The following is a 12,368-nucleotide window of genomic DNA, read 5'->3' on the forward strand; positions in this document are numbered from 1 at the left end:
TGCTCACCAAGGGCATACAAGTATGGAATAGGGACTCGATTAGCACATACATGTGCCTAACTCCTAGCTCCATGTTCAAAGAACCCAAAAATGAATATACCAAATGCCTGAACTTCATCTCTAATACCATTACTACTAGAAACCAGCACTCAGCTAGGCATGGTGGTGTACACTTGTAAGTACAACACTCTGGAGGCAGAGCAGTAGGATAATGAGTTCTAGGCCATAATGGGAAAGGCCACAATAGGGAAACTGTGTCAAACAAAAAAAAAAGAGCTAGGTATTGGTGGCTCATATCTGTAATCCTAGCTACTGGGAAGGGTAGAAATCAGGAGGATCACCACTGCAGGCTAGCCTAGGCTACAAGCTCATGAGACTTCATCCCAACCAATAACGGTCATATCTCAGCTTTTCAGAAAGCTAGAATTGGGAGGATCACAGTTCCAGATCAGCCTAGGGTAAAAGTTTTCAAGATGTCTCAAGAGAAAAAAGCTGGGCACAGTGCTATTTGGGCAAAAAGCAATACTAAAATATACCTGAAGGGTAAGAGGAAACAAGAGCAAAAGGGGTTGGAGTAGACTTAAGTGGTAAAACATCTGTTTGACAAGCATGATGCCCTGAGTTCAAACCCTGATACTGGATGGAAAAGTTAGAAAAGATCAGCTCAGGTAAGGATCATCAGTGGATGCTACTCCTTGGAGTGGGGCTGTTTCCATATAGACTACATTTGCAGGCTCTTCTGAACTGCTTTCAATAGTAATAGAAAAACAAGACAGTAATGATAGATACTATGGAACATTGTGTGTGTGTGTGTACATGTGCGCTGGCACTCGCATGCATGCACATGCAATTGTACTTGAGAAAGGGCCACAGTATATTTAATCTATTGTAAGATGATGGGGAAAGACTGTACTTTTTTTTTTCAGTCGTGGGTCTTGAACTCTGGGGTTGGGTACTGTCCCTGAGCTCTTCAGTTCAAGGTGAGCGCTCTACCGCTTGAGCCACAGAACCACTTCCAATTTTCTAGTGATTTATTAGCAATAAGAATCTCATGGACTTTCCTGCCTGGGCTGGCTTTGAGCCGTGATCCTCAGATCTCAGCCTCCTGAGTAGCTAGGATTACAGGCATGAGCCACAGGTGCCCAGCTGTGCATTTATTTTTATGTGGTCTACTTTCTATAAGTTTAAACATTGTTTCCAATTAGATAATTTTTGTTTGTTTTCTTAAAGGTTTCTGAAAGCAAGATGTGGGAGACAGCAGTTTCTACCCAGAGAGGGTCTGAGTGACAAGAATAATCACAGCATTGGAGTTGGGCCTGAAGATCTCAGCTGGGCATAGCCTGAAGGCCTAGTGGAAATGCCCCATTGCATTACAGAGATGCAGCCTGATCCTGGGAGCACCACAGTTAACGCACACTGCTGACCTTAAGAAATTCTAGGCCTGGGCCAACCTTCTCAGTCCACTGTCCGCCCTGGAGCCAGCCAGCAGCTCTAGAGCTCTCCAGATGCACTCAGGCTCTCTCCAATCCCATGTGATCTGGCCTTGCTGGCTTGTTCTTGGCTCTAATCCAATGGCAGTCTCCTCCCATGACCTTGCACACCCCTCCAGATCCTCCAATTGCCCAGGGTAAGCGTGCTCTGCCTGGGCTCAGACTCCTCAGTCTCCTTATGACTCAAGGCTCTGGATCTAGGACCCCACCCTGCCTGTGTTCTGGTCTTCCCAGCTCAGGCCCCATGGGAGAACAATAGGAGGGTTTAACCCAGAATCTGCCAATTTGCCAGGCCTGGAAAGGACAGCATGGGAATTAGGGTGGTGTCAAGCAGTCCCAACTCACTGTGCCTGCAGGAGTCCACATGCATACGTATACACAGTGACCACAGTGACTGGGCTGGGAAGGTGGCTGAATGGTAGAGCACTTGTTTTGCATACATGAGGCCCTGGGCTTGATTCCTCAGCACCACATAAGCAGAAAAAGCTGGAAGTGGTGCTGAGACTCAAGTGGTAGAGTGCTAGCCTTGAGCTGAAGAGCTGAGGCACAGCATCTAGGCCCAGAGTTCAGGCTCACAACCAGAAAAAAAAAAACAAAACATATACACAGGGACCTGCAAGGCTTCCAACAAGAGGCAAGTCTCATAGTTGGAGCTGTTCTGAGAACTGACTCCTGACGTGCCACAGTTCCCAGTCCCAAAGTCAGCCTGCTCTGCCTACCAAGAGCTTGGTCAGGTGGTATCCGGGAAACAAACACCCATTTGTCTAGTCCCAAGTCTGAGCCCATGTCTCTGGCTACAAGCACAGTCCTAGAGTCTACTCCCCCATTTGTACTGCTTGTACACCCGTATGTGCACATCTTTAGTTTCCCATGGATAATGCATGGGAATTACCCAGCCCTATTCCTGGAAATGGCAGATGTTAAAAGTTGTAGCTATAGCCTAGCAAGATAGTACATACCTGTAATCCCAGCACTCAGAAAGCTAAGGCTGAGGGGGCTGGGAAGGTGGCTCAGTGGTAGAATGCTTGCCTTGCATGCATGAGGCCCTGGATTCGATTCCTCAGCACCACATAAGCAAAAAGAAAAAAAGCCAGAAGTGGCGCTGTGGCTCAAGTGGTAGAGCGCTAGCCTTGAGCTGAAGAGCTGAGAGACAGGGCCCAGGCCCAGAGTTCAGGCCCCATGACTGAACCCCTCCCCCGCCAACCAAAAAAAAAGAAAAGAAAAGAAAGAAAGAAAGCTAAGGCTGAAAGATCACTGAAAGCCAGGAGCTCAAGAAAAGGCCTAGGCAACACAGTGAAACTTTTGTCTCAAAAACAAATCAAGCCGGGCACCGGTGCTACTTGAGGCTGAGATCTGAGGACTGTGGTTCAAAGCCAGTCTAGGAAGGAAAGTCTGTAAAACTCTAATCTCCAATAATCTACTCAGAAAAGTCTGGGAATGGTGCTGTGACTCCAGTGGTAGAGCACTAGCCTTACGCAGAAGCTCAGGGACTGCACTCGGTGCCTGAGTTCAAGCCCCAGGACCACTACCATCCTCCCACCCCCCAAAAAATCAACAAGCCAGGTAAGGCAGGACACAATTGTAATCTCAGCACTCAGGAAACTGAGGCAAAAAAATTAAAGGTTCAAGACCAGCCTGGGCTACAATTTGAGGCCTGTCTCAAAACAAAACATTTGAACAAAAACTTAGTAGCTATTAACAGACACAAGAGCTAAAACTAGTGATAATTTGATTATTATATTACCTTAATACTGCCTCATAAATTGTTATTTAAAAAAGAAAATTAGGGGGCTGGGAATGTGGCTTACTGGTAGAGTGCTTGCCTAGCATGCATGAAGCCCTGGGTTCAATTCCTCAGTACCTCATAAACAGAAAAAGCTGGAAGTGGGGCTGTGGCAAGTGGTAGAGTGCTAGCCTTGAGCAAAAGAAGCTCAAGGACAATGCCCAGGCTCTGAGCTCAAGCCCTAGGACTTGCAAAAAAAAAAAAAAGCAAAGCTGTGTACCTCAAGACAGCTAACTAAAAAATTCTGCCATGTTAGAAATCAGAGCTCTCCTATAGGTAAAGTCCCCAGATACAGGTCTGGCAAACTGCAGAAGGTAAGAAAAACAGACTGGTAAACAGAAGCATATCACATGCAGCTAGTCACGGTACAGACCTGGAATGAGCATTCTCTCCCTGTCTTCTTGCTAAGCCACAGAACCCATTCGCTCGACTCCAAGGTAGGTCCTGGTCTTCACCTTAGGATAGCAACTAAACTGTCCAACAAGGTCAATATGTAGATGGACATACTGTGTTTTTTCCTTCTTGTTTTATGCTGGTTCTGGGGCTTGAACTCAGAGCTGGGTGCTATCTCTAAGCTTTTGTGCTCAAGGCTTGTACTCTATCACTTGAGCCACAGCTCCACTTCTGGCTTTTTGGTGGTTAATTGGAGATAAGAATCTCACAGACTTCCCTGCCTTGCCTAGCTTCAAACAGGATCCTTAGATTTTAGCCTCAGGCATAAGCCAGCATCACCAGCTGTTAAATTCAATTTTAAAACAAAAAAGATCCCACATATCATGCCTTTAAGTCAGATTTCATTTTATTTTTCTCAATCCTCAACAATATAAACTCTTCCAGGATTTGTAAAATGTCACTAGTAGGCAATCACCTGGTAGCAATTAACTGCTTTAAATGTTAAATCTGTCAAGAAAAACCATGTAACATGTGTGCAGACACACGTTGTGACTCAACAAATCCATCCATGGCTTCTGATCAAATCCCCAAAACTCAAGGGAGATTTAGGAACAAAACCCTCCTGCTGCCTCAGCATTGCTGCCAGCTGTTCCTCAGAGGGCAAGGTGGGCGAGGCTGAGATCAGGGAAAGGGGGAGGAGATGGGTGATTTGAAATAAGCTGGGAATTACAAGGTCAGAAGTAATTCAAGTAATAGTAGCACTAAGAATATATAATCCACAACAAAATGAGCAATCTCTAGGAAAACTAATGTTTATGGGGTATTTTCTTCCCCAAACAAGAGAGCAGTGTAAGTAGGAGGTCGGATTTTCAGATGTAGTGTTACTAAACTTTGCAAAGTCTGATTTAAAAAAGGTCTTTTAATATTTTAAATAGCTAATGCAATCTTGCATCATAAATTCAAATCGTTATTAACCAAGCTCTGATTTTCACATTTTCCTAAGAGCCACACAACTGTGCCACATTTAAGGATGTACAGGAAGCTGACCACCGGCTCTAAGTAGACAATGAAGCTGTTTCTCAGGACAGGAAATACAAATAAGTAGTCAGAGGTCAGCCAGCATGCATTTGTTTGACTGCCTCTGTCTGCAGTGCCTCCTCTGAGCTCAGTGAGCTGGCCTACTAAGATGGCCTAGTATAGTAAGACAAATTAGTACACCAGTCAACCACGCCTGTGCCAACAGAGGAGAGAAAGGTTCCTCAGACCCTGGGAAGCATAGGCCAGTCCATTCTTCGCTTATCACTCTTTCTTATCTTTACTCTTGGAATTTCCTGAGAGATGAGCCAGCTTCACAGTAACTACTTGCTGCTCTGGACCTTCCAGGCACAACACTGGATTTCTGTAATTGCAAGTCGGCTCTCATCTCAATAGCATTGTGAGTGCCTTCCCCAGGAAGTTCCTGGGGAAGCCAATGAAATTCATTACAACCTGGCTCATCAAAGGCAACACGAATAGTGTACTAGCTGTGTGCTCGGCCTCACGGCCGCTGTGGTCAAGGCCATAAAGAACCTCAACCTTAGAGCATCTGGTCATCCACTGCCCTCCCCTTTTGCTCTCAGCCTGCCTTCACCACATTTCTTTTCCCTGAGGCATCCATACTTCTTGTCAGCTTATTTTTGTGATTTCCTCCCAACCTACCATGAAATCAGGGTAAAATCAAATAAACAACTCTCTCAGTGTCCAGGAAATGGCTGCTGGGCCCTAACTGCATCAAAGGCCTGGGCCAGCTGTTGTGTGCTCTTCTAGGCTGGGTCCTCTTCCTCCATTGCCACCTCGTTACTGGGGGCTTTCTTCTCCTCAGTCTCAGGCCCTGCAGGCAGGATGCTGGTGACTGTGAGGAGAAGGGCCTCCACCTGCTCTTCTGTGAGCCGCTCTTCACTCTCTTCCACCATCTGCACAAGAACAAGACTCTCAGGGATCAGTGAGCTTCCAGCCCCAACCTACCCCGCTCTCCCTTGCCCATACATCCCATCCCACAACTCCTGCTTTGTGGCATAGAGCACCACCCGATCCTTAGCTACCTCTGCACCCATGTCCTCCTCATCTAGGCTCCACACAGCAGGATGAAGCCAGCTCAAACCCCAGCATAAGCCAAGTGAATGCTCAAAGTAGGTCAGTAAAAAAATTAAGCTGCAGGCCAGTATTTCTCTTGAAAGAAAAGGATGTGCCTCACATCCCAGCTGTGTGATAGGCTGAAATTGGGTGGATTAATATTTGTGTTTAGCCAGGCACTGGTGGCTATGGCTTATAATCCTAGCTACTCAGGAGGCTGAGATCTGAGGATCGTGGTTCAAAGCCAGCTCAGGCAGGAAAGTCCATGAAACTCTTATCTCCAATAAACCACCAGAAAACCGGAAGTGGTGTGGTAGCTCAAGTGGTAGAACGCTCACCTTGAGCTGAAGAGCTGAGGGACAGTGCCCACGTCCAGAGTTCAAGCCCCACGACCGACAAAAAAAAAAAAAATGTGTTTAGGGGCTGGAGAGTGGCTCTATGGTACAGTGCTAGCTAGCCTTGAGCTGAAGAGCTCAGGGACAGCGCCCAGGCCTCACAACTGACCCCCCAAAAAAAGATTTGTATTTAACAGAGTCAGGAAAACTTTGAAAGATTCTATCAACAGAAAGACATTGGACACAGTGGCAAACAGCTGCCATCCTGACTACAAAAGGAAGGCTAAAATAAGCAAATCTCTGTCTAGGTTCCCCCTGGGCAAGAATTGAGACCTTACCTCAGAAATAACCTATATAAAGCCACATACTAGTGGCTCACATCTATAATCTTAGCTACCCAGGAAGCTGATATCTGAGGATTAAGGCTCAAAGTCAGTCGAGGCAAGAAAGTCTGTGAGACTCTTATCTCAAATTAATCATAGAAAATGCTGGGGGTGGGGGGAGGGTGCGGGGAAATAGTGCTGTAGCTCAAGTGGTAGAGCACTAACTTAAGGAGCTTAGGGACAGGGCTGGGATGGTGGCTCAGTTGTAGAGCGCTTGCTTTGCATGCATGAGGCCCTGGGTTCGATTCCCCAGCACCACATAAGCAAAAAGAAAAAAAAAGCCGAAAGTGGCGCTGTGGCTCAAGTGGTAGAGCGCTTGCCTTGAGCTGAAGAGCTGAGGGACAGTGCCCAGGCCCAGAGTTCAAGCCCCACGACCGGACCCAAAAACAAAAAACAAAAAGGAGCTTAAGGATGGTGCCCAGGCCCAAATTCAAGGCCCAGAAAAAAAATAACCAGTTTAAAAAAAGATCTGGAGCAGTAGAGTATTTGCTCAGCAAGCCTGAGGCTGAGTTCAAACCCTAGTACTGCTCCGCTCCAAAGTAGTAATCTAGCATTGACTGTCCACAAAGAACAAAGAAGGGAAATGAGAAAAGAATATCTCCAAGCATTTGGCTGGTTGGTAAAAGCAGATGACAGTGTACCTTTTGAGCAGCATTGCAGAAATCACTGCCACCAATGCAGTGTGAGGAGGCATTAAAACTCAGAGCCTAAAACCCATGTCAAGACAATAGCATTATACATAGTAATCTAAGGAAAACTTCATTGGAAAATTCCATAGTTGACCTCCCATGACCAGTTGCTGTCAAAATGTAGATACACCAAAACTTACGTGTAAAATTACACCAAGCCTATGTGTTAGGTACTTATGAAACCTCTATAAATTATTAATTCTGTGTTGAGTCTCGACTCCTATTCCCCAGGTACCTCACTAAGTAGATTGCAAATAGTACACTTACTTACACACACACTTTTACACATGCGCACGCACACACACACACACACACACACACACACAATCTTGAAAAACCAAGTATTTCTGTTCCCAAGCATCTTGGATACTGGATACTTGACCTGGATAGAGCAAGAGCAGTAACTTTCAGCTATTCATCCTAGAACAATCCACAAAACCTCTTTAAATGTGAACTTCCACCGGGCTCCAGGCTCCAGGCTCACGACTATAATCCTAGCTACTCAGGAGGCTGAGATCTGAGGATCACAGTTCAAAGCCAGCCTGGGCAAGAAAGTCTGTGAGACTCTTCAATAAACCGCTCGAAAACCGGGAAGTGGTGCTGTGGCTCAAGCGGTAGAGTGCTAACTTTGAGCAAACGAAGCTCAGGGACAGTGCCCAGGCCTTGAATTCAAGCCCTAGGACTGGCCAAAAAAAAAAAAGGCCCAAGGCCAGACACCAGTAGCACATGCCTATAATCAGTGGATTGCAGTTCAAAGCAAGCCTAAGCAGGAAAGTTCAAGAGACTTATCTCCAATTAATGACCAAAAAGCCAATTGAGCTGTGGCTAAAGAGGTAGGGAACTACTAACCTTGAGCAAAAAAAGCTCAGGGACCCAGACCCTGAGTTCAAGCCCAAGGACCAACACACACAAAATTTTCTATTATGTAGTCTGTAGAAGAAAGAACCACTGAGGAAGGTCACACAGACTCGGTTCTCAGTAGGTATCATGGTGGAGTTCAGGTGTTGAACAAACTAAAGAACACCTAGAGAATTAGTAAATCACAGCTTTTAGGTGAGTCTAATCTAGAAAAGCCTGGTGTGTGAGTTGGTTTGGTTACTGGCCTGAAGGGGAAAATCTGCAGCCATGTCAGTAGCATCCAACTGGCAGGGACCAAGATGGAATTTTCTCACCCTCTGCTCTTGTCCCAGAACTAGGGCACTCTGGTCAGGGCCTTCGTCATCAGAACTCCAGGTTCTCTGGTCTCTGGACTCCAGAATGCACACAAGCAGGCCTCTGGCCACAGTATGAATCAAACCACCAGCTTTTCTGGTTCTGAGAATTTTGCTCTTGAGTTGAGCCATGCTACCGGTATCTCAGGGTATTCAGCCTATTGTGGATCCCTCCACTTCCACAAGCCTATTCTTCTAACAAATCCCTGCTGACATACTCTGGTAGTCTTTCTGGGACCTTGGATTAACATACCATGCCAAGTTCATGGCTTAAAAGAAGTAAAGGTTCTAAACGAGACCCTAGGCAGCCACCCCATAGTCCTCTAGCTAAAATGGACAGAGTACCTGTCCTCTTCCAAATACTCTGGTGTGGGTATTTAAAGTGACACAGACAAGGCTCCTTGGACATACTGACACATACTACACACTCTTAATAGCAGGTATCAAGACACATACTACACACGCTTAATAGCAACCAAACAATGGGAGAGCTTTCTACAGGCTTGGGGATGAATTCATCTAATCCTCCCCATGCCTCCTCTGCCTGTGGCTCAGCCACAAGTAACACATGTTGCCAATTAAAGCTGGAGGAGACATGACATGTGATCTTACACCCAGAGGGCCAGAGATTAACTTCTTGCTGTTTTGTCTTTTCTCTCCTGTAAGCCAGTCTCTAAATCTAAAGCACTACAGTAATGAGGATGTACAAAAGGAAGCTCTATTTAGCCCAAAGGCCAGTTCTCCCAGAAAGATACACTGTATGGAAGGAATTTTCTAATTTAATTTGGGAAGAATTTGAAGGACAAACAACTTTGGAAGAACAATGAAGGTTTAAGTCAAAAATTAAATACAACTCTTTTCTACGTTTGTTTTTTTTTAAGAATATTTTCTTCTATACTTTTCTGAAGGAAATTTAATAAAGAACTGAATATTGCTTAACTCTTTCTTCTTTTCCTCTCCTTCCCCCCTCCTGCCATACGAGGGTTTAAACTCAGGACCTTGTGCTTGGTAGAGTGCTTCTAGAGTGCAGGCACTCTACAGCTGAGCCATGCCTCCGGCCCTTCTTCCCTCCTCCTTCTCCCCCTTACCTTTCCTCTCCCTTGTACTCATGATTATATAATCTGCTTCAATAGCTGCTGATGCCCCCCGCCCAACTGAAGGAAACTGCCAGTGGCCATCATGGCAGCCTCTCATTCTGTACCACTGGCCCTCATCTTCACTCTCCTTAATTCTTCTCAGGCCTCCAGCAGGCCTTCCTGCTGCTTGCTTTCCCCAGTTCTGAAACATATGTTTGCAATATGTTTTACAAATGCTGATGCTTCACTGAAAGCCTTTAACACAGAAACACAAGAATACACTGTGGTTTAGAAAGTGATCTTCAATAATGGTGGCCATGCTGGAGTCAGGAAGACCAGAGAGAGAAATTCAAGGGATGGATTGGGAAATGGCAGAAATTAATGCCTTGCAATAGGGAAAAGAAGAAAGAATAAGCAGGGCGCTGGTGGCTCACGCCTGTAATCCTCACTAATCAGGAGGCTGAGATCTGAGGATTATGGTTCAAAGCGAGTCCAGGCAGGAACATCCCTGAGCCTCTTATCTCCAGTTAACCACCAGAAAACTGGAAATGGCACTGCAGCTCAAGTGGCAGAGCACTAGCCTTGTGCTGAAGAACTCAGGGATAGCTCCCAGGCCCAGAGTTCAAGCCTCATGACTGAGAAAAGAAAAATAAGAAAAAGTAAGAGGAGTCAGAACCAACAGGACTTAGGGATGAACTGATGTGAGATAAAAGGGGTAAAATGACTCCTGGGTCAGGCCTGGAAGACTAGGCCAGGGTAAAAGTGCACATGTGTGCCATTAGCTGAGAAGGGAAGAGTAGGGCTGAAGGGTGGGAGCACAGGACATAAATCCCACTGAAGACATGCTGAGCTGGATGTTTTCAGAACATCTGGTTGGCAACAACCTCTATGAATGCCAGGGCCAGAACAGCCGAGGACATCAGAGGAGATAAGGCCACTTTTAAAGTCCATGGGAAAAGTCCTATTCCCTCCAGTCATCTGCTTCTGCTAAGGCTACACTAAGTAGGGCCACAGCAGTGGTGAGGGCTCCTGGCACTTGTAAAGTGCGGAGGCTGGGCAACCTCAGCCTTTCCATATGTCAGGTCCTAAACACAGCCCCTCATGCAAAGGCTCCCCCACTCACCAGCTGGATCTCAACAGCAGTCACAGGCCTGTGATTCACCAGCTGAAGCTTTTCTGCTCTGTCAAAAGAAAAGTACAAAACATGTAAAACCCCTCCAAGACCTCGGGTCTTGACCAAGCTGTTAGGAAAATACTGTTAAAGAGTAGAACCGTTGGGGCTGGGAATGTCGCTTAGTGGTAGAGTGCGTGCCTAGGATGAATGAAGCCCTGGGTTTGATTCCTCAGTCCCACATATACAGCTAAGGCTGGAAGTGGCACTGTGGCTCAAGTGGTAGAATGCTGGCCTTGAGCCAAAGAAGCTCAGGGACAGTGCCCAGGCCCTGAGATCATGCTGCAGGACTAGCAAAAAAAAAAAAAAAAAGAGTGGGAGAGCTACCACAGCACAGCCTTCAATCCTCCAACTCAAGGCAGAGTAAGACTGGGATGCACCTAATGGCACAGATACACAGCAGAGTCCCAAGGGTTGTAAGGTATGATGCTTAGTAAGTCATTACTTACTAATGGGTGTGGTGGCAATGCCTATAATCTTAGAACTTAGGAGGCTAAGATAGGAAAATCACAAGTTTGATGCCAGCCTGGGCTACATCAAAGCTACATAGTGAAACCGTTTCTCAAAAAAATTGAAAAAAGGGGCTTCGAAGGTGGCTCAGTGGTAGAGTGCTTGCCTTGCATTCATAAGGCTCTGGGTTCGATTCCTCAACACCACATAAGCAGAAAAAGCCAGAAGTGGTACTGTGGCTCAAAATGGTAGAGCACTAGCTTTGAGAGTAAAAGCTCAGGGTCAGTGCCCAGGCCCTGAGTTCAAGACCCACCCACAACTGACAAAATAAATAAATAAAATAAATGCCATGCAATAGGGAAAAAAGAGTAAGTCCATGAGACTCTTAACGCCAATAAACTACTCAGAAAAAGCCAGAAGTGGCACTATGGCCCAAATGGTAGAGCACTAGCACTAGCCTTAAGCCAAAGAAGCCCAGGGACAGCACCCAGGCCCAGGGTTCAAGCCCCAGGAATGGCAGAAAATAAAAATAAAAAAATAAAAGAAGAACGACTCCCAGGTTCTGGCTTGGAAGACTAGGCCAGGAGGGCAAGAGGAAGAGACCAGTCAGGCGCCAGTGGCTTGTGTAATCCTAACTACTAAGAAAGCTGAGATCTGAGTGAGGATCATGGTTCAAAACCAGACTCGGCAGGAAAGTCCATGAGACTCTTATCTCCAATACGCCACCAGAAAACCAGAAGTGGCACTGTGGCTCAAGTGGTAGAGTGCTAGTCTTGAGCTGAAGAGCTCAAGGACAGCACCCAGGCCCAGAATTCAAGCCCCATGACTGACCCCTCCCCCCCAAAAAAGGGAAGAGACCATATGAGAAAGTGCACATGTTCTCCATTAACTAAGAAAAGAAGTATATTAGAGAGTAAAGTCCTTGAGAACAAATTGAGATGTGAGACTTTTATCTGCAATTAATGGCCAAAAGACCACAGACCACAAGTAGGACTGTGGTTTAAGCAGTAGAGTGCTAGCCTTGAGCAAAAAAGCTCAAGTACAGCATCCAGGCCTTGAATTCAAGCACCAGGACTCGCAAAAAAAAAAAAAAACAACAAACAAACAAACAACAACAAAACCCAGAGCTGTCATATTAATTTTTACTTGGTCATGTAAGAGCATTTTCTTGGTCTAATTCAAAGAAGATAGAGCCAGGCACTAGTGGCTCACATCTGTAATCCTATCTAAAGGAGGCTAAGATCTGAGGATGGAAGTTCAAAGTTAGGCAAAGCA

The 12,368-nt window shown here is 45.9% G+C and overlaps 1 protein-coding gene across 1 annotated transcript in view; it reads right to left on the reverse strand.

The window, feature by feature from the left end:
• Window positions 1–4,060: 4,060 nt before the first annotated feature.
• Crcp (CGRP receptor component) overlaps window positions 4,061–12,368 on the reverse strand; it is a 34,342-nt gene continuing 26,034 nt past the window's right edge. The window contains exons 5-6 of the mRNA XM_013033232.1: window positions 10,596–10,653; window positions 4,061–5,618 (exon numbers count right to left, since the gene is read on the reverse strand). Of these exons, the coding sequence (XP_012888686.1) occupies window positions 5,469–5,618; window positions 10,596–10,653 (208 nt within the window). The 3' untranslated portion in view covers window positions 4,061–5,468. The remainder of the gene's footprint in view (window positions 5,619–10,595; window positions 10,654–12,368) is intronic.

Source organism: Dipodomys ordii, unplaced genomic scaffold, assembly GCF_000151885.1.
Source record: "Dipodomys ordii isolate 6190 unplaced genomic scaffold, Dord_2.0 Scaffold164, whole genome shotgun sequence".
NCBI classification, from domain to species: Eukaryota; Metazoa; Chordata; class Mammalia; order Rodentia; family Heteromyidae; genus Dipodomys; species Dipodomys ordii.